The sequence below is a fragment of the Cyphomyrmex costatus genome, unplaced genomic scaffold, assembly GCF_001594065.2.
Source record: "Cyphomyrmex costatus isolate MS0001 unplaced genomic scaffold, Ccosl1.0 scaffold1275, whole genome shotgun sequence".
Lineage (NCBI taxonomy): Eukaryota > Metazoa > Arthropoda > Insecta > Hymenoptera > Formicidae > Cyphomyrmex > Cyphomyrmex costatus.
The window spans coordinates 52,706-76,137 of NW_017275255.1; the positions used below are offsets into that span (position 1 = coordinate 52,706).

The following is a 23,432-nucleotide window of genomic DNA, read 5'->3' on the forward strand; positions in this document are numbered from 1 at the left end:
TTACCGCAGCGCTCATTAACCGCGCCCTTTTTTTAAATGGCATTCAGATTTGAATCGGATATCTTGCTAAAACAGACTTGACATCCTGTTCTAATATTTGTCGTATTTCAAATTACACCTACTATTTTTACTACAAAAACAAACGGTTTTATTTTATAATTTTAGCACATTGACGCTTCCTATTTACGCAAACTTGAACTCACATTAAGAGATTTACATTGATATTGACCCGTTTACATTTTGCCGAGACGATTATTATCACGTCTGGAAGCTTATTTCAGATCGTGTCGCGTCATAAATTTAAGGTAAATACTAGTTTGGCGATTTAGCATCAAATAGACAGCAGATGCACTTGAAGTATCAGCTGGCATCGCCGGGTGTTGGTCAGTGATTCATTTCCGAAGCCTTCCGTTCGTGACGTGTATTCATTCCCAAGGCGCGCATCCTTTAATCTACTCTGGATAGCGTTAAATGCTACGTTGCTCGCCGATAGTGACGTGAAACTGAATAACCGATTAGCCCGAAAAAGTTGTTACTTTACGATCAGAATATATCATAATTTCTATGAGATGATTTACAAATAAATAGTAAAAACTATTTCTAAACGACAATTTTTGTATTCGTCGGAGAGTCTGTTAAATTTATAATGTCAAATTATATACTTAATTTGAATTATTTTTTTATCATTTCTATTGTTAATTTAATAAAAATCATGGAGTTAAATAATTTAAGAAAATATATCAAATTTAACTCAAATTTATTTTTAATTCATTTTTCAATGCATATGTTAATGTGAACATTTTGCTTATTTTGAAACCAACCACAGAAATAGATCGATTTACACATGGAAATTAAAAATGACAAACTATTATTTAATTCAAGGAATTGGTTTGTCATTACTTTTTTTTATATCAATCAGGATAGTCCTTTAATTTTACTAATTCTTAAGCTTGTGAAGTTCTTTACGAGAGAGAACCCAAGAAAAAGGATCTTCAACAATAATAGTGCTGTCAACGACAGCGATGACAAGAGTGGCAATAGTAATGGGAACCGCGGGATTGGAGCCGAGTATTTGATCAGGCTGGGATAGAGGGGCGCAAGTAGAAATAGGCAGAGCGGCTGTTCTTGTTCCCATTCTGCTAAGTGGCAAGCTTCAACGTTGTCTATTATCCTCCGCGTACTCACCCGGCATAGGGCTAGCTTTAAACGACGCTAGAAGAAATCCGGTGTTGACTCTGACATGGCGAGATACATTGTACGAGTACACTCACAGAAGTAACGCCCCCCCTAGGAGCTTCTGCTATATCCGTGATGGAACTACCTGGAAAAATAAAATACATCGGTAAAAAGTATCAAAAAATACAACATTGCTATTCCATTTGTCAGAAAACGTAACCTAGACTTCATGATTTACTATTATTCGTTACTTATTGCGCGTTAAATGTCTTTCATGTCTTGATTTTTGTTAATTATTGGAAATGATTAAAAAATTGTATAGAGGTCGTTAAATTAATTAAGAGGTAATTTTTTTCATTTGTATTGATTAAGGCAATTATAGACGTGTATTAATAAGTCGCACTGATCGTATAATTGTTAATTGTTTTTCATTCAAGTAATTGTTGAAGTTTTTCGTGCAAATAGATCAATAACTAAATTGATTGAGTACGCTGTATTTATTTTAGAGAATATTTTCCCTTTACCTCATCTCTCTTATCGAGTACATAGCCGATATGCATCCTTGTATAAAAGCGTATTTTTATGTAAATATACTAGATGCGACCGCGGACTGCCATTTTGTACCGTGGCGTATATACGTATCTTCTTCTCGGGAATATTGAATTTCTGTAGGTAAACATAAATTATTTTTAGAAATTCTACTCCACGTATAAATACGCGCAAACGGGGGTACTTCGCCGAAGCACAGCACGAATACATTTCACTGGCATGTTCATAACATATTGAATATCGGTAAATGGTCTCCAGTCAACAGAGCTGCAATCGGTTATTAAAAAATTCAGGTTTACAGAAAACCGATGCACGGATTTTACACGGCCGCTAATAATGGATGTCGGCGCGACATTTTTAGCAATTTCAAACAGTCATAAAGTTTTTTTCAGGAATCAAATAGAAATGTCAACATTATATCGTTACCGAAAAAAAAGAGAAAAAAAAAATAATTGGCACTCTCAAAACTCAGTGCGGTACAGTGATGTTTTTACAGTATACGTATACATGCAGTATGTGTGTGTGCATTAATATAAAGATCACATGCTTGTAACATTTCAATAATTTGGCAATTTATACTGTTTTTGATTTTATGTTTTATTATGTCCCGCTGTTTCTGTCATGTTCATTATTCGATAACACTTTTATCATTTCGTGATTACTTTCAAATAACTTGCATAATCGTTGGCTTATCTTCGTCGAAATGTAGAAAACCGCAGAGTTTTATCAAAATTCTCGTGTTTACTTTGACACGCGCTTATTCGCGCATCGTTTGAGCGAATTTACAGTACGCTTGACACCGTCGCTATGCTCGGCCAAGTCGCATAGAGTTAGCACTCTTCACCCTACGCTCACCCCTACACTCCGTCTGTACGTACGGAGTACCGTAGTGCGCTTCATCCCCCCGCGCTACCGAAATCCCAGCGCGAATGCATTACGCATCAACGAATTCGGAGTAGCAATATCCTGAGTTGCTGGATGTCAGAGCTCAGGATTATAATACATTACCAATTCGACGAAGACCACCCATTTGACCTTGTTTCAGGCTTTATTTCGCGCAGCGGCGTCCCTTATTGGCATTTAATACAAACTCGTCGAGTACGCTTTGCGTACGTGAGATGGTGTCGTTAAGGTTTAATAGTTCAAGCAGAATAATCACGTATGCTTTTAGAAGCATAATAATGCCAATATCGTCTAAAATGTCAATTTTTTATACGATTAAAAATAATGAAATTTCATTTATCCCTCCAGACGTAACTTTGCGATTGCTATTGTAGGAAATACGTTCACAATTTTATGTACACAGTTTTCAATTGTATCGCTTAGTTCGATCCTCTTCTTTTTTTTTTTTTACGTTAAATTAGAAAAGACGTATTCATTTTTACATTCGATCGATAATGGAGAATCAAAATAGCGAACAAGATTGGCGACCGAATGGCCCGACCACCATACCCCGCGCTTCCCCCTTTTTTCCGACTCAATGATACGCGACTGTCATTTACACACTTCTGCCATTTCGTTGCGCAAACATACCCTATTGTCGAAATAGCGAAATGGCACTTCTGCCAGGCGCGTTTGTCCGGCGCCGAAGAGGAATATTTCCACGAGCGAACTGGACCTGGAATTCTGTTATTCTTACTATGAACACCATTCCTTCGACGAATAATTTTCAAGTACAGTTTACATTAAATTTAGGTACATTGGAATGGGATCGTATAGCAGTTATTTTAAATTAACAATTATTTTAAATATTTCGAAATATTTCATATAAATATATTTTATATATTTTTGTATATAAAATAGAAAAAAATATTCATTTGCTTAATTAATTGTACACTTGACTAAATTAATTTAGTTTCGTCTCTATTCCATTCGTCGGAGAACGTACGTATTTAAGTCAAATATAATATGTTTGACTCAAATACATGTAATCTTCATTAAAAGAAATAAAGACGGATTAAAATAATTCAGTCAAACAACTTTTTCTCAATATACACGTATCGTATAAACGTGTAGCACTTTGAAGAACAACAAAAATATATACATTTGATAATTAATTCATCATGTTGATTAATACTACTGCAATGTTCGTATCAGTTATATAATACAACTAGAATAGTACAACTAGAGATTTATATATTTTCCTAGTACAAAATATTTGTGCTTCCAGCCGAACATACGTCGGAAATTACATTTTTGATTGATTTACAGCATTAATTCCGGAGTGTTATTCGGCTGACTCACGCGCGTTCACGAAAAATTTGTTGCGGCGATTTTCAGCTAGATACCACTGCGTTATTCGTTCGGATTAACAGAAAAATTGTTTCCGCTTATTTTTATTCCGCCTCGTTTGTCAAAGTCACGTATTTTTATCACCCATACGCATCGCGCGTATATTACTTTAAATACGTGTAGCACTTTGGGAAACAAATATTCATTTATATTGCCGAAAATATGTATTCTTGATGAATCTGTAAACGTAGTGTCGTTATATCTCCGAAATTATGGCCAAGACTACGTCGATTCTACATTCCTATTACGTGTACAAAAGGTATTTGCGATTGTTCTCGAAAAATCAAATTACGCGACGCTGTAAACCGGATAGACACGTATTTCCCCGCTCTCTGGTAATCCAGGCACGACACACAAATTACGAGCCATCCGTTCGATTACCCTCCTCCTCGGGGGGTAAGCCTACCCTCGGAGAGGCCTTTTTCCTGCCCGTAAGTGCACTCGCGCGGTGCAGCGCGCAAATCGCGTAAGCAACCGCCGGGTTCGTTGGGGGGTGCGGGATAGAAGAGCAAAGATATGCACCCTCGCGAGCTCGCTATGAAATAATCATATGGTTAGCTAATGGCGGCTTTTCCAGGGTAGCAGTATATACGGCCAGCCGCTCACACTCCACCCATCCTCTTCCTTCCCCTTTCTCTCTTTCTCCCGCGGATGTGTGCAGGGGGCGGGACGAGGGGATAATAAATAAATTCGATATATTTGCCTCGAGACTTTGCCCCCCGCAAACATTCAATGATAGATCGCAATCTCAGGCGAGCGGGGCGACGCACCCCCTGACGCGGACGTGCGTGAAGATCGGGACACGGGATCTTTCTGGTTGGCACGAATCGCTTCGATACCTCCAGTACGCGTGCGGTAAACTGAGTGACAGATTGAGGAATACTTATATTCTAAAGGCGGTGTAATTGCCTTTCGCCTGACCGAATTTTTAATTGAAAATTAATAGCAAAAGCTTGATCTCACATCCTTCGTTCCCTTGGGAAACGCCTCTGTTTTATCGTAAAGATTGACAGAAACATCAACGGGAAAGTCCGCTTCTAAATTGAGAGTTCGAAGCATTTTCAAATTTGCGGATGAATAATGAAATCTTTTTTTTTAATTAATTTTAACAAAGTATGTAGCAGGAAGTGTTTAACAAGAAGTCTCAATTTGAAGTTTAATTACTAAAGTAAGTATTCAGGGCCATCGCTGACATATATAAGCCGCCTTTGTGCAAAGACAATTTTGCGCATCTTTTAATATTTTTATTCTATTATATTAAAAATCTATATTAAAACGGTTTTTTTTTAAATATTTTGTAAATATCTTTAGAAAGATAATTTTTTATTTCTGTGCTCGAAGAAATAACTTTTTCCTAAAGCGGAAATGTGAAAAATGAAAATTGTTGCCATTAAAGTTAATACAGCAGTTTTTTATTTTTTACGTTTTTTATCTATCAAAACTGTTATATGATTAGTATTCTGTTGCTAATGGCATGGTATGATTCTGTATGTACTGAATGATTTTAATAGCGTCGAAAAACAACTATTCGATCCAACCAATGATTTCAGATTTCGTAATACGGTTTTTCCAAATTTATGTACACTATACGTTTCGGAAGAAATTAAATATGATATAAAAGCGAGCAATTGATGTTACAGAAATATAGAGAATTTATTTTTTAAATTTTGCCCTCTTCTTAATACGCCTTAATTTGTGCACAACTAACACACCTGTTTTGCAGCGGCCCTGTTCTTATTTAACGTTAAAATTTGGAAAGTAGTAATATCAAATTAATAGTAAATCCCTCTCTCGACATTTAAGTCGAGGAAAAATCATCACCAAATTGACCGGTCTGTGGTTATCGGTCTGATTTCGGGGACATCCTCTCGGGCTAGTGGACCCTCTATTGCAATTACATGATTATGAAAGTATGATTTAATGTTTCGGGCTGCGAATAAATAGCATCGTCCGGATCGAAAAGATTTATCCCTACTATATGGGTTAAAGGATTAAGCGATTAGGTGCAGTGACTTTCACGGATGTAATCCCGCGCTACCATATAGAGTAGCGAAACGGAAGCAGAACAGTGAACGGGAAGGAAGGCGGGGTTGGCCACTCGGCTCGTCGCAAAATTATTACATTCGAAGACGCGGTTCCCCTCGTCCCCAACTGTCGGCCGTGTTGTTGCAGAGATTAAAGGCGTGGAGGGGTTCTCGGCGTGTAATCGCGCGAGCTAGCGGACTAGCGTGTCGAGCAATTCTGATCCGCGATCATTTCGCTGCATTTTATTAGCGAATTTACTCACAGACCCGTCGCACACTGTTTGGCATCACGCGTCATCGTGGCGACTCGCATTCGTCCATTGTCGTATCCCTGGCTCCGACAGAGGCTTAAGGGACTCTCGGAGCGTCGCCGCCGTCCGTCGCGCTTATTGAGGGAACAAGCACTGCAGGACAGAAAGGAAACAAAAAAAAATCGTCTCCACGGATGGCGACACGACTCGACAAACCGGATCCCGTATTCCGTCTTGTGTCGACGAGTGGAATGTTAAAAATTCATCTTCTGGAATTTCGCGCGTGTCTTTCAACCTGCGCGCACGGGACGGAAATATCGTCATATATACGTATCGGTCGACGCGAGATATAATGTTTCGGAAAACACGACGCGATATATCGTCAACCCTTTTTGCGCTACAATCGAAGCTAGTGCGGCGGGATTAGCTCGCAGTTAGTTATGATTAGACGCGACAGTTGGCCTTCCACGGACGTAGCGCCGAAGGGCGGCGCACCCTCTCTCTTTCTCTCTCTCTTTTACTATGTGTATTATATATTCCAATACTCATTGACGCTCCGAGTTTGTGTGCGTCTCTGCAGAGAAGAGTCGAAGGGGGGCGGCGATAATACACGCTGACAGGCACGCACCCCCTCGGGCTTGCGCGGCCACGGAAGGGGATGCTGCCTAGAAAGAAAAACGTATACATATACAACAACCCGATAGAATGAGCATCGCGTGCGCCGCCGGGTCGCAATCCCCTCAGCTCCCTACATGCTCCTCTCGTCGTTCTGGCCGCTCCTTCGCCCCTCTTCTTCTCTCTTTCTCTCGGAATTACGCACTGATGTTATAATCCTCTCGTGTTACGCCGTCGCACATGCTATCCTGTAAGCAATACATTGTTTTTTTTTTATCCGGTTCCATCTCCCTCCCCTGGCGCCCATATGCACACTTCGCTGCCGTATGATCGCTCGGTGATCGACGAGCATCGATTGCTCGAAGTACCGAAGTGAGATCTTTCATCAGTCCAGGGGTCGACGGCTCGTTTGAATATTGGGATTGTTCGTTTCTCCGTTTAAAATAGGTGTTCCTACACTTTCGCGTCTATCAACGAGACGAGGATTGTTTGGTGCTGTTACGAGAATGCTCTTTAAAATTCTTCGACCCTTATACGTACTTCCTAAGTCGAAACAACCGGCACCGACCTTCATGTATTGAACATTTAAAATGTATAAGAGGAAGAACGTTTCGTGAACGCTAATAATGTTTTCGACTGCAGTGGATTAAACCGACCTGAGTTGGATTAATGACATTGGATGCTTTATTATTGGTAGAGTATGTTACGTCATTAATCCGAACCAGGTCGGTTCAAACACATACATATATTGTACAATCGAAAATTCGAAAATATTATAACCGCTCGCAGAGAAAAATGCTGAAATATTGCGAAGTAAATTACTTACAACGTTTTCTTTAATATTTATTATATGAAAAAAAATATCATCGTGATTGTTAACACACTTCATTATTTGTAATTAGTTACGATTTAAAAATGTTGTTCTTTCTTGATAATGAGTGATGAAATGTTTTTGAACAAAATAATAATTTTTTCTTGAATCTTGATTTCAACAATATTAGATGTAAACTATTTTTGAATTGGTATACTATTATTCGCAATATCGTTTTTCTTCAGTGTCATATTACGAGAGTGACATACTTGAATATGTTATACTCAATCCAATTCAATTGTTTATAACTTTTATAAAAATGAATATGCTGTAACAAATTTTTTTTCAATCAAAACGTCCGGCATTAAGTGACATTAATAGCCAACAAATATGTTATAAAAAATACATGTTATAAAAAAGTTATTAAGCAAAAAGCATTGGAAAAAGTGCCAGATATGCTATATCCAAAGCAGCATTGAAGAATTAATTATATGTATTTTTACGCTACACTATCGTCATTCAGTCATTCCACATTGAGCTAAGCATAATTCCACCATAATCAAAGGGTTAAAAATATAATATATAGAAATAATAAATTTTAACAAAAAATATCTCAACCATGGAAATTCTTTTTGGCCAAGGATACTGAAAACATCAAGAAAAAAAGGTGCGGCTTCGATGATCCGCGAGAGTTATAATACGTGTCTCGATTCTTTTGTGCTTCAGATATCTGGTAGCCGGCAGCTTAGTGGATCGCGTGTCACGCCACAGCCGGGCCCTGATCGAGACGGATTTTTTTCTGGATCAAGAGCATGAGTCGCCGTTGCTGGTATCGTCTTACGATCTCCTCGCGCGTATCTGCAGTCATCTGAGGAGGTCCGTCGATCAAGATACTGTCAGCGTGCACGGCGAGAGCAGCAGCGGTGTCGAGCAAACGAGTAACGAGTCGCACTTGTTGTCGACTTTGTCGACGACTGAGGCATCGAGTGCGATCGGCGCCCTTTATGCGGCGGTCGCGTACACGCCGCAGAATCAGAAAGGTGCTTCACCCACCCCTAGTCACACATTCACGACCGCCGTGCGGACTCTGGCCAGTTACGGTCTCAAGCTTCTTAAATCGATCGCAGAACTTGATCTTCGGACGCTACAGGTATATATAATTTTTTTTTTTGCGGTTTTACAGTCTCGATAAATTTTGTAAATGGCCCTATATTTATTCTTCTATTTTTTGTTATTATCTTTTATATATTCATTAATTATTCTTTAACCAGAACGTATTAATTCATTAATTATTTTTTATCTCGATGCGTTTTATATATTTTTATATAAATTTCGTGTTATAATTTTATAAAATGAAGCTGTAAATAATTATTGAATCGAATACAATAACAGTGCAAGTACACTGAAAAACATACTAAATTTCAATAAATATTTATTTGATATAGAAATCATTAATTTGATAACTTATATAATTTTTTTATTAATCAAATACTTATTTTTTGTAAGTAAATATTTACTTACAATTAGTACTATTCAAAGAAATATTATTAGGATTTAATAAATTGTTTTCAGTATAAGAAGAATGTTATTTTGAACAAAATGTGTCCGAAGATAAAAGCATGCACTGCAAGCAAATTTAATTTAGTTATAAACGGCTGAATGCGGGATATAATGTTCTTAAATAGAATGTTACATTTTTGAACTGTGTATGCTATTATTATACTCAATTCTCTTGAATTATCATTCCTCCGAGTTTCATCATCATCAAACATCGGCTCGTCCAGTAATATTTATTCCTTTCCAATTTTAGTACCTTTGCTAGACAATATTCACGCTAAATACGGCTATTTAAGTTCACTCGCGTCTAATACGTTGATTATATCCTGATATTAATTATACGATAAAAATATATCAGCGGTACGCACAGCGTTAGTTTATTCTATTTCAGACTTTTGAATCTCGATCATCGATACTCGGTTTCAGTCTGTTTAAGCGATAGTCGGGATATGTCGTCCATTAAATCGTCATAAGCTCCATTACTTTTTAATTCATGACAGTTTCGCGATTCGGTATTACCGCAAGCCACCCCCGACATCGCCTCTCCAAATGACAACGATGCCGCTTGTTGCCGCCAACAATGCAGCTTATCGCCATAGGGCGCCGGGCGTGATGGAGATATCATGTATCGCGGGGGTTCAGCCTGTCAAGACGTAAAGGCCTCCTGTGAAGTTCTCTCGCAGCGAGCCGACCGCGAATTGAATTGAGGCGGCCTGTGCCTCGCGCCCTTCGCCCCGCAAAAACCATAAGGGCTATCGTGTGCCCCGCGGGAGGGCTGTGCCCCGTCCCGCGGGATCGCCCGTCGATTACCAGATGAGCCCCGCGTGCATTTGCCGAAAAACCGACGGTTATTATCTATTCTCTTTGCACTCAGTCCACGACAGATAAAGCTGATGTTCTGGTCGCCAATCCGATAATGCCCCATCTTAGATTTTAACTAGAGACCATATCACAGAGTCTGACCACGAGCGATTATATACATGTGTTAAAATCTTACGAGAGAGAAAATACATGCATGTAATTTCCTCGGTATATATACTCTATCTTACACTGTTTAATCTATAACTTTAATTAAGATTAGGTATAGAGTGAGACAGTAAGTTAGAGTAACGTAGTATATATACTATACAGGGAGATATTTTTGATTGTTCTATTTTGTTACTGTTCCTATCCAGTATGTCGTTAATTTGACTAAAACAATGGAGTTTTAACTCAAGAAAATGTATTAAATTTGACTAAAATTTAGTTTATTATTTACCAAGTATATTAATATGAACGATGTGTACTTTGAAACTAACCACAGAAATGGATTAATTTACGTTTTGACGTACATGGAAGTTAAAAATAAAATGTTATTTAACAAGGGAATAGGTTACTCCTTTTATATCTAACAATGTACGTACATATTTCCCTCTCTTGTAGGATTTTAACAAAATCAAAAAAGAAAAACGGAATGTTAATATTTTTAAGTGCTGTTGCTCTACATTGGATTTGTATACGTGAGTCGATGGAGCCGTTACAAGAATTCTGTCCGATCAAAAGGAGTTCATAAAAATAATTAATTTATGTACGTAACTTCTTTTTACAAACGTAAAATGTTCTGTTACAGAGCTTTTTGGGCGCCGAGGGTACGAACCTGCAATGGCGACTGATAGCGAGTCATCTAATAACTCGACTGTCTCGTGATTCTTTGTCGGACAAGACGGAAGTGGGTTCTATGCCGAATACAAGCGGTATTCACATTCTTTCGGAATTGTTCATGGTGCTCGGGTACTTCTCCCTTAACAATCCGGACAATCAGGTACGTCCCGTTCCCATATGGTAGTCTATACGATCGAACACCTTAGAATTTCAAGGGGTCTTTTTAACGAAACAAGTTAAGTGCATTCGTATGTTCATTTACGTAAAATTTGCTGTTAAACCCTTTTTTTCTTAATAAGTCTGCTTATGATCTTAAAAATCGTCTTCTTTTGAGCTTAAAAATAGTCTTCATTTCTTCTATAAAATCAGAAAAGAGCCAAAGATTAATTTTTGATCGTTCGTTTCTATTATTTTATTCTTACATGACAAAGCTATGCTTACTTAGACGCGTTAATAATTTTATTTACTTCGAAAATATTAGCTGTGTCTTACGGATGTACATTATTAAACGAGAGTTTTGTTGAGCATACTCGTTTGGTTTTGATGCTTTACTGTACATAGTGCATACATAGTGCACAGCTTTAAATTCCTCGAATCGGTGTTGAGACTGTTGGCTACAGTGTTGCGAGTCACCCGTTACTTTACTATGAGAAACGCACGCGCTGGATGGCGCGCACAGTGCGTTACTGGCGAGAAGAAGGAAGAGGCTGTTAGACACAACACACTCAGCAGACCTCCCATCAATATACGGCCGAACGCCGTTAAGATATATTTACGGCGTACCATTCTGTGCGCTCCAGGGCGTGTGTACGCGTGCAACACTGGTCCATCAGTTCGCAAAACGGCACGGAAATTCATAACATTTATAATTGTGAGCCGGAAAACGAGGAAGAATCTCCGAGAGCGAAATTAACTGTGTCTGAAGGAGTGAAATGCCGAATATTTTTGTGTTAATCGAAACGCAAACGTCGTAAGATCCAGGAAGTTTTTTAAAAAATTAATTTAATTAAGGAATAATAATTGAAATATATTGAAAAGTAATAATGTGGTTAGTATCTAGTAATAAATACTCAAAAAGTAATAAATACTTATATTTATTATATATTATTATTATTATATATTTATATAATAATATATAATAAGTATTTTTTTGAATATTTAACAATATATCTTAGAGTCCTTCTCTGTAAATATTTGTTAATTAAAAGATTTTTAGTATTTAAAAATACATTCTATACACAAGTAATAAATACTTGTTTCAAGTATTTCAATAGTTCATATCCGTAAATCTGTTTTAAGTTTATTATAAGCATCTTTAATCAAACTATATTTTAGATCCTAGTAAAATTTGCTTATTATATAAAGTTTATTTCTTTGATCGATTTTATAATATTCTTCACAAGAAAATCAATTCTTGTTTTGAATATACAATAATGAGTTTTTCTCAAATTTGTGATAAGTATATTTTAAGGTTATTATTAAAATATCCTTTGTTAAAGATAACTGCTATTTAAAAGAAAGAAAATTAATTGAGTGCTTTTCTTAGCAATAGAAGGAAAAAAATTAATTGAGTCACTTTTCTTAGCAATGGAATGATATTTTTCTCTGTGTACTTTTAAATATCTGTTTAAATGTATTCATATCTCTCTGTCTCTCTCTCTCTCTCTCTCTATATATATATATACATATATATATTTTACAAACTTTTCTCTATTAGAAATTATTATAAAGTGATATATATATATATATACATATATATATTTTACAAACTTTTCTCTATTAGAAATTATTATAAAGTGATTATTTCTAACGAAATAATTAATATATATCAATCAAATACTATATTTTCGAATAGAACTGCAGTATCATGTGTGGTTATATATTCCAGAATAGAAAACATTTGATCTAGGATATTATTAACTATCAAGATTTAATCATAACGCTGAAATATTAATTTCCAGAATATTATTAATACGAAAATTGTTAAAGGAAATTCGTGAGCACCTCTTACGAATGAGTTTAGTGCTTAATTAACGAGTAATTAATTCAAGGATACTTCTCGCAAAGTTGCTACAGTTCAACGTCATTGTTTGCACGTTGTCTGAGACTGATCCGCGTTGATCTCGTTGACACGTGAATCGGAATGTAAACGCTGAGTGCACTGCCGATGTCGCGCATTCGTCTTTCAGCGCTTTTTTAAGGTCGCCGCTCTCAAGAGCGAGAGCCGACTCTCCAAGAGTAGCTGCCTTGGAAAAATCGTTTTCCGCAAGATGAGAGGAAGTAAGAAAGAATGCGGGGGAGAGAGGGACAGAAAGTGTACGTGTCCGCGTCGTGTATAAAACAGAAAGAGAGAAAGGGAGAGAAAGGGAGAAACGAGACGCTTTTAAGCTTCTACGAGCATCTGCGGCAGCCAGGGTTATCGTCTACCCGGTACGACGGTATTACCTTCTCCGTTCGCGATCATAAACACGCCCGTCTCCGTTTTTTGTCGACGGTCGTAACCGAATTCGAGAAATGGATTTTTTGCGGTGGCGCCATGGTGGGCGCGTTACCGCTTTCCGCTTATTTATTTTAAACCCGGACCTGGGCGTTAACTAGTCACCTCGGAATCACGCGCGTGCCACTACATGCTGTTGATCGCAATACGTTGCTTTTGCTCTTCGCATCGAGAAAAATTTCTGGTTAGAAGAATGAGCCGAGAAACGTTGACCATATCGATCAGAATTCTGGTTATTTAACTGGAATAGATTTAATCAAAAAATTCTGATTTGTCTATTTTTATTGACAAGAATACCAATCAATGCAAAGATTTTTTTTAGTGCGGTATTGAAAAAGTCGTTTGCTTTATCACACAGAGTACCGTGCTATCATTGAAAAAAAATTATTATGCTTATAGTACATATTTCTTTGAGTAGTTTCAGAAGTCAACGCTTACTTATACTAAAGAAATATTTACTTAATAAAAAATTGTAGTTATTATAAATCAAATTGACGGTTTTTGTGTCAAATAAATATATTTTTACATTTAGTAAATACATATTTACTTAGAATTATTGAAACAAATATTTTTAAAAAGTTCATATTTTTTTAGAGTTAAATAATATCAATGGGTTTTTTCCTCGTTCGTGACATTCAAAAAGATAAAATGTTATTTTTTTCTCGATGGATTGCTTGTGTTTTAGTAAATTACTAGAAAGTCTGCACTCTGTGAGGTGCAGTTTCAGTAATTTACTAAAATGTAAAACAATCTGACAGAAAAAAAATGCAGCAAGTTTTAACTTTCGTAATCACTTTCTAGGTTCTTTCTTATTTTTGCTTACCATTATACGAAGAACTTCTTCGAAAACTCTGTACGACGATCTTGCTTTAGCTGTAACTCGAAACGCGTTGAGTAACCTTCTGTAAAATTGATGAGGCTACTTTTATGGGGCAGTTTTCAATTTTCACTAAGATAAAATCTATTTTCATGACAAGGAGAACCCATATTTCTCTCGTAATGACTGATTTCATCGCCACTCAATCATTACTGAGTTACGTTATGTTAGGCACGCAGTTATGGCAACCGTAACGGACCGATATTTAACTTACATGAGCGCGATACGGGCTACCTTGGCGCCAGAGGGGACAAGGATGCGTAAAATGTGGGCATTTCCTGTAAGAATTTTATGCAGGTGCACAGGAATACGACGTCCTGCTCATAGAGGCACTTGTCATAAGACGCAGATGTCCGGTACGATCTTCTTGCGCTAAAGACTCTCGCTTCCGTGACACCTGGGTCATCCAAGTTCTCACGCTCTTTAAGAAAATTACTTTGTTGCTTTAATTAACCGTCCGCAATTAAAGAACTCCAGTCGAACGGGCCATGCGGGTAATTTGCAACTGCAAGAAGGGATTCTTCGTCCGGTATACCGATCTCCGTCTACTCGACCGAGAGATTCCGCCCGCGATTCCTGAAAAAGACAAAAATATTCCTCTGATAAAAATAACACTATTTATATCTGTTACGTAAAATCTCCCTTTATGATGTCTTTCAAAAATTTATGAATATATATGCTTTAAAATTACAATAGTTTTTAAAAGCATTTTTATTTGCGCGTGACTGGATTTATCCACGACTGATGAAATTAGTATCGATATATCCCTGTCGGAGAAGTACATTTGTATTCATAAGAATATTTGTATTCAAGTCGATATAGTTTAAGTGTAACAGCGAAAACTCTTGAGACAACATCTACGACGAACGGATGAGAAGGAGATCATGATACGAAAACGATAGCTCTCGGTTGCGTGGAGGCAATTTTCTTTTCAATAACTCCCAGCCGTATAGTCCGCGCTGACTTCTCTCTTTCTTTACGGGACATCGCGGAATCGCTGGAAAAGCTGTAGAGAAAATAAAATTATCTCGAAGAATAACGTCTGTCATTGGGAAATCTGTTCCAGCTGGTTCTTCAATCGGCTGGCGCGGGTCCCAGCGTCCTCCAGCAGCTGTGTACCCTGCCGTTCCCGTTTTACGGAGATCCCAGATTGATACCGTACACGTTACCGGCACTTCTTGCCGCTACTCATCACAATTCGGAGGCAATGGCGATATTGTCTTGCGAAATGTCGTACGAGGTAAGTAGACGATTGTGAACAAAAATCGCTATTGCGCACTTCATTTTCATATTGACGTGAATTTCACTGAACGAATCATTAGGGTGTTTACTGTCTAGAAAATCTGGACTCAGGAAATTTCCTTTTTACTTGGGAATAAGATATTTCCACAGAATTTTTTCGGTACTCAGGAACACATTTTCGGAATTTTTTACTTTTAAATTTAAATTCTGTTTCTTTCTGTGAAAACATCGTTTCATTAATCATTTTTTCTTGATAATACAAAATGTTGACAATTATAGCAATAAACATAGGCATGCACACATCCATGTATAATATATTAATATACATACATATATTCTCGCAAGTTTTTATTTAAAAAATCAAGATAATAAAAAGACGATATTCAACGGAAAAGAGTCACTGATACTACATTTGTCTTCCCAGTATTATTCTATAAATTCGGCGATCCTGATTGTAAAAAATGATAGATATAATCTCGTGGAATTTGTCTTCTATTAATTTTCAATATGAGACATATCGCTTACATTATTCATATTCGAATTTATTTCAAAATTGCATTAAAAATTTTTGTAATCTTGAAATTTGGAATAAAAATACTTGGAAATCCGAGAATTCTCAGAGATATTTTTACAAGATTTCAGCAAACAATTCTGTTAATACAAAAATCCGCAACGGTACGAGATCTGTTGGGAAACATTTTTTTTTTTCTATGATGGTACTCGCCAATCTCTGCAGTCGATTACATTTTATACGTGAGTCGGTGAGACGTATCAGCGTCATAGCGCCAATTACCGTCAACCACATTTAACGTGTTAATATGAATGTTAATATGTATGCATAAATATTCATAATTTTAACGTGTAATAACTAAGTTGGTTCTGTATCGCGTATTCGATCAACATATACCTCTGCAAAGCATAAATTTTTAAACATTTTCAGAATTTTCTTTATTCGATGGATATATTATCTTAAATTGACACTATATTGATTAATAATTTACACGTAACAATGGTTTAGATCTTTAATAGAGATTCCAGCCTATATAAATCGCAACACTTTGAAACAGTAAATTCCTTAAGAGTTGAAAGTTTCAATAAAATGCTTATAATTTTAATTACAATAAAACTTCTCCAACACGTCGTGTCTTATTATAATATTAAAAGTACTAAAATGCATCTTTTTTGCAATTTTGACCACAAGTTTCTCAATTGTGATATAATATAGCACTTTTGTATTCAGCACTTAAAACTATGAGAAACAATTACTTTCGTTATTGTGCATATTTTTTTTGAATAGTGTTATTAATTAATACATTATACTCTGCATAATAATAATGCTTAATGAATAAATTTGCTGATTTGTTTTTCAGTTACTGGAACAGTACAGAAATTCAGATGAAGGTAAATTAAATCCTTTAGTGCGTTTGCTGAAGGATTCCACCTAGTCGTTGACTGCGTTTCGTAGGTTCCACTAAAGGTTTGATTAGTTTAATTTTGTTTCTTAGCGCTTACTAGGCATCATTAGACATTGTAGTTTGCGCGTATCATTAACGGAATCATCGATAGGATCGTTATATCGAATAATCGCTTCTTCAATGAGGTAAGAGAAAATATGAAGATGAGAGATTGCATCGGATTCATTTCACAGCTGCTCGTATCCGATTATCGCACGATTAGAGATTGAATTTCGATAATGGTAATTTCTTTCTAAGTGAATATATACATGCACGTCTCTTCCCGGGAATGAAAGTCAATTTGAGAGTTAAATTTACTCAGAAGTAACGCGAACAAGACGAAAGTACGTGTACTTTAATTTAGACTAGTGCTTCCCGAACCATTTCGGTCGCCTATTTATGTCTGCGACATACTGATGGAACACGCATGCATATTCTGCTTTACAAACTTGCGGTATGCATCGTTTCGCTTCTACAAAGTATCCTAGTATCACTCTGGATTTTTCAACTGAAATATTTGTTTTTTTTTTTTTATCAATATCGGATTGCTTTAATCCTCTGACGTACAATTCTCTACAAAGTATTATATTGTTTGAGATATGTTTCGGGAAATACCGATTCAAGCATAGCGATACTTGTCGAGATGTCAAAATAAAAAAGAGAATATATGCAAGCGCGCGTTTGCCAAAAATCCGAAGGAGGAACAGAGTTATATTACATTTTCGAATAATCATTTAGTTGAGGACTGTTGTTTTGTTATACGTAACGCGGGATAATTTATTCCCGTGCGTTAATAGCGACTTACGATCGAAATTACCTGTCGCCTCGCTGAACGAATGACGACAGGAAACATCACGACGATCGCTCTCTAATTCTTTAGGCTAGACTTAAGTAGGTTCTCGATTCGAATTATCGTACTCGTGAGTTATCATCATGAATAATATATTTTTACGTACGTTCGATAAATTAAAAAAAAAAAAAAATACGAAACTTAATAAATTTTCCTTACTTTTTTCCCCGATGAGGAAAAGTGATGCGCGTGAGTATTTTGTCGTTCTGAATTCTAGGATCGTTTCATATATAAATTTGGCTTCCGTTGAAGAATATAATAAGAGGATTGGAGATATTATAGAGGATACGCAACGACGACGAACGAAATGCGTGGATTATCCGTGAATCTAGTCCTTTTAATATTAGCAGATCTTTATATTTGCAATCTGTGTGTATATCTCGTACTGTATTTTTTACCGTCCGTTTCCACGCGTGCCAATCTGTCGTGCAAAGATGTGTCTTCAAATGGGCCTTTAATATAGTAATCGTCGCGTGGCACGGCCCGATAGAAGTAGGAAAATATTCGTGCGTATGTTAGCCACGTAAACTGTACCAGGATATTAACTGCCCGTATAGTTTTATCGAACTCGAATTTACGTTACGCACGCGCGTTGCGCAATCTTCGTGCGAATAGCATTTTCAAGATAAAAGTTTCCTGACAAAAGAAAAAATCGAATTTAGAAAACATTTTACACAGCTGGGCAAGATTATTCAAAGAATATATTTATCGTTCAAATAACAAGTAAAGAATAGTTGATCATATTATTTATTTAATATAAATGGTACGAGTTTTCGTGGCTGCAACAGATGCATTCGTGCAATGTCCTGCCAATGCAATTTATATTTAAGTATACTAATGTATGGAGTATCCCTCGAAAAAACGTAAGTTCGGCAGTATATTTTCCATCAAACTTTCGTTTAAATTTTATCGCTTGTCGGTTTTATAAAGAGCTTTGATTGTTGATATGATTCGTCGTCTTTTAGATGTCTTATTCTCTCTCTCCTTTGTATATTTTATTTATGTATCAAGATGACTAAATCTAATCGTCCATAAAATTTCAAATATGTAACAAGCTGTTGGGTCCAAAACAAATTTTTTAATATTAAAAGAAAGGTGTTTTCATATAGTTTGATAGAAAATATTGCCTTGCTTTTATTATATTAATTTTTTGGGTATACACACATACGTACGTATATACATATAATATTCAGTAAATATTTAATATTAATAATAACACGTAGGGTCGAATGAAAACGAGAATCATAAGTATCTCACGCGTTCGACCTTGAATAAAGTATACATATAAGGATAGAAATATGTGATTATAGTGTATTTATTAGTTGTCTGCGGAACTTTCGCCGTCCGGATAAACTTAGAGTTTTACTAGAAATAAACAATATTGGTGAAACTTTCGCACAAGATCGATGTCTCATCTTAAAGTGTGCCTAATGAATACGAAAATAAATATGCAAAATTTGTATTATTTTGAGCTACAGATTATATTTATTACATTATATAAAAATATGTATTCTTATATATTGATTCAAAATTGTACATTTTCAAGAATATTCATAAAATATTATGATTATTTTATGATTATTCATATTCGCATATAAAATAATCAAATTATTCAATTCATTCTTTATTCTTTAATTATAATCAATATTTTGATGATTTTAAGCGCAATAAAATAATATTTGTTTAAATCTTATCTTAAACAATATATAAAATTTATGATCTTTAGTTGAACACGTAGAAAGAAACATAATTATGAGAGATAATAATGGTCTTGTTACGCATACATTGTTTTTTTTTATATTCCTTACGCGAATGTGGTTTTCTTGGACGTAATATTAATTAGATGAATAGGAACGTATGAATAACTCTATGTAATTAAAAAAAGGACTTATATAAATTTAAATATTATTCCTTTGTCGGTTTTACTGCTTTCACTGATTTCTTTTTACTCTATGCTTGCATGCTACGCAGATAATGCAAAATAGAAGTGAATACGAAATCAAAAATATTAGTAAAAATATTTATTTGAATCGAATAAATATTATTTATTTATTTCTCAATATTAAAAAGAGTGTATTCATACTCTATTCGTATTCATTATTCATTCTCTCTAAATTCTTCGGAGTGGATTCTCACTCTAAAGAGTAAAAATTGAACCAGTTTGGAAAAGAGTAGCTCAATTTGTAATCTTTAAGAATGAAATTTCACTTTTTAGAATGGCGCAATTCACTCTAAAAGTTTCAGAGAGTTTATTTATTCGAATATTAGGGGTGTGTATTCATCGGGCACACAATTTAGATACCGACGAGTAGTAGCTGAAAATGAAATCACGATGTTTAGTGAGCTAGTTCTTTTATCGTCGCTTTAGCAGGGTGCTGTTCTCGCGAGCGTAGCTCGTGTTCTAGAAACGAAAGAGAAGCAGTATTTTTCTACGGTAGCTCTTACATATAAATGCGCATACGCGCGACTGTAGATTTAAAAACGGTCCTTTACAATATGAATGCACGCTCTCATGGGAAATACGTCTCTGCGAGATAGTCTCGTTAACTCGAATATGATCCGTACTTATGTACCTTCTCGCGTTTGACGACAACTTCTCATACGTGTTGGAGGATTCATCGTGATCGAATGATAGAATATGGCGTTCCAAAAAGGCAGTCATGTACATAGATTCGTGCAATTTCGTTCACGAACTCGACCAGGTTTAAATGGGGATGTAATCGACAGTCCGACAATTTCGATGAATTATTTACTTTGCAAGAAAGAAATTTAACAATGATTATAAAATTAATAAAGATAAATGACAAAAGAGAGCTTATATTTTCAGTCGCTATAGAAGATAATCGACACAAACGGCGAAGCTACTAAGTTTATTCTTATTGTTAGGAAATTATTGTATTTCTGTCTTGTTGTTACATTCCTATTCGATCTTGGTCGTCTTGCGTGAATATTTTATTAGAAGAATGTTAGTTGCGTTAATTGATAAAGCGCTCGTAGGAATTGTACGTACGACACACGACTATTTTATCGCGAGGAGAAGGCAGAGTTCAGATATTTACGAATACGTTACGAGTGCCATGCGCGTGTATCTCGACGCGCATATATTTGGCGTACGGATATACAAAACGTAACAAATGAGCATAAGCTAATATATTACATATGTAATATATCACTCGTATTAATAAAGATAACATTTTTTGCGACATATACTTGTATTGTGGAATTCATTTGATTCTCTTGTTCACTAAAATAATCCACCACCGGAAAAAAACGCTTTTTGTGCTGAAGGGATCCAAAAATTTAGTTAAATACGAATCTGAAGAATTATGTTGCGATAAATAAATATCCATGCATCTAAATAATGATACGGACGTTCAAGTTGATTGTTAAAATGTCAAATTTTTTGCAGCATTATTACACCTGAGTGGCCTATATATAATCCAACATAATTATTATCAGGTCTGCATTTGATCTAATTTTCACGTAAATATAAAATAACTTATTTCAACTTTGCAATATATTTCCATGTGAAATAAAAATTCACAAATTTAGAAAGTTTTTCAACATATAATGTCTCTAAACTTCTTCGATTAGAATTTTCTCCATTTTTTTCTGGAAAATAATTTTAAAATCGTTAGAGCGGCATCGCGTTCAGAGAAAAAAAAAAAGAAAAAAATGGGTAAACGGGATAGTGTATACGATGTATGTAAATCGTGAATTATACTTTCATCCCCCGACGCATTCTCTGGTGATCGAGGATGAATCGAGGCGGGAAGAGAGAAAAAGAAACGAGGCCTGTCGTCAGATCGAAGAAAAAGGCGCCAACGAAGTGTTCTTCATCATGAAAAACGCGCATCCAGCGCTCCCGGCTAGAAATGACACGCTCTCGCATGTAAGCGAGAGAGAGAGAGAGAGAGAGAGAGAGAGAAAGAGAGAGGCGAGGCCGCGAGGATGACGTACGGGGGCCCGTACGGTAATTTTTTTCCCCAAGGCGTTTTAGCGCGATGTGCCTCTACTTTTCTCGGCGCGCCGTAATCTATAGGCGCACTTAATACAGCCGCTCGTTTTGAGTAACCTCGCCCTCTCCTTTCTGCGCTTTCGCGCGATCGTTCTCCTCGCTGCCCTTCCCCATGTGTTCCTTCATCTTTTTCTTTCTTTTACGCCTGGCATGCGCCTCGCTCAACGTGCGACGCCATCCCGCTCGTTCTTCACGCTCGTTCCCTCTTCCTCTCACCCTCGCTCCCCTTCCGCTTGGCATCTCCGGGCTCCACTTAGCGAGACTGCATAATATATCACGCGTGTGGATTGCTTTTACACCGCACACAGAGCTACGAACGGTGTGCAGCGAGCGGCACGATGCAAACGCTTACGTGCGTGCCGCGCGGCCACGTGCACGAGAATGCACCGGAGACGACGCCACGCACCGCGTTTTTCACGTCCCGAACGTAAATCGTCTCCTCGCTCGCGAATGCTATGTGCAATCGGCAAAGGAAAGACTTGTATCTTATCAATTCTCCAAAGATATATCTTTTGAAGGACTGTGGCTAGATCATTCTTAAATTGTGCTTTATTGGATATAAACAAAAAAGTCGCCCTGTATATAATAAATATATCTAAGGTAATTATAGATCCTATATGGCTTACTTAAGATCTGCGATTTTTTAAATTGTTTACTGAGTTCAAAATTGATAACTGATGACCTGAATTAGAAAGAGGATATATTTCTGTGTGAATGTTTAAAGAAGTATAAGATATTTTAAAATATTTATATGAGTATATGGTGAAGATTTAAAAAAAGTAGCACTTAGATCATATAGGTATGTTGAATTCATCGTGTAATTATCCACTAATAGCAAGTAGGTCATATTGGGTACGAAGACATGTAGGGTTCGGTTACTTTACAATTTACATAAAGCAGTAAGTTTTTGAGTTAAAAATTTTTTATATCCTTGCTATGTGAAAACAAAGTGGAGACCCATTGGGTTGAGTGACCCAATTACCGGCGCAGTCAAGATACTATATATAATACATTTAAGAGGCCCGAAAATATATGAATTTTTTTATAGCAAATATTAAAATTGTATTCAAATAAGTTTTTTGATGAGAAGAATATAGTTCAAATGGACAATAATATAAAATTTATTTTTAAAAATAGAAGAGTGACAGCAATCTTCAAAAGATATGTTGCGAGATAGGTTTATGCACTATCGAGTATATTTTTTCTACTATTTATATGAAATAAAAAAATCAAATCGAGTAAATAAAAAAAAATCCGATCTTTATCGTAGCCGATTAAAGAGATTGATTTTTCACAAAATAACAGTAACTAGAAATTGAGGTTTCAATTTAAAAAAAAAATGATGTGCTTCTTTATTTATACAAAAGAAACTTAGACAAATATAAAAAAATTCTATGGCAAAGGCGAGTTAATATTATTTCAAGGGGGACTATAAAAATATTTCAATCAAATACTTCGATCAAATACGTAACTTTTCGAGACAGTTTCAATTTTTAAAATATATTGAGAGATTAAAAAATTTATTTATATAAAATTTTAAATATAATTCATGTATATATATATATATATATATACAAT

The 23,432-nt window shown here is 36.0% G+C and overlaps 1 protein-coding gene across 1 annotated transcript in view; it reads left to right on the plus strand.

Annotated features, from left to right (window-relative positions):
- The window catches only part of ssp3 (short spindle 3), a 40,671-nt gene extending 23,694 nt beyond the window's left edge, over nt 1-16,977 (plus strand). The window contains exons 12-15 of the mRNA XM_018550753.1: nt 8,445-8,868; nt 10,885-11,076; nt 15,357-15,530; nt 16,903-16,977. Coding sequence (XP_018406255.1) covers nt 8,445-8,868; nt 10,885-11,076; nt 15,357-15,530; nt 16,903-16,977 — 865 coding nt within the window. The remainder of the gene's footprint in view (nt 1-8,444; nt 8,869-10,884; nt 11,077-15,356; nt 15,531-16,902) is intronic.
- The last annotated feature ends 6,455 nt before the right edge of the window (nt 16,978-23,432 follow it).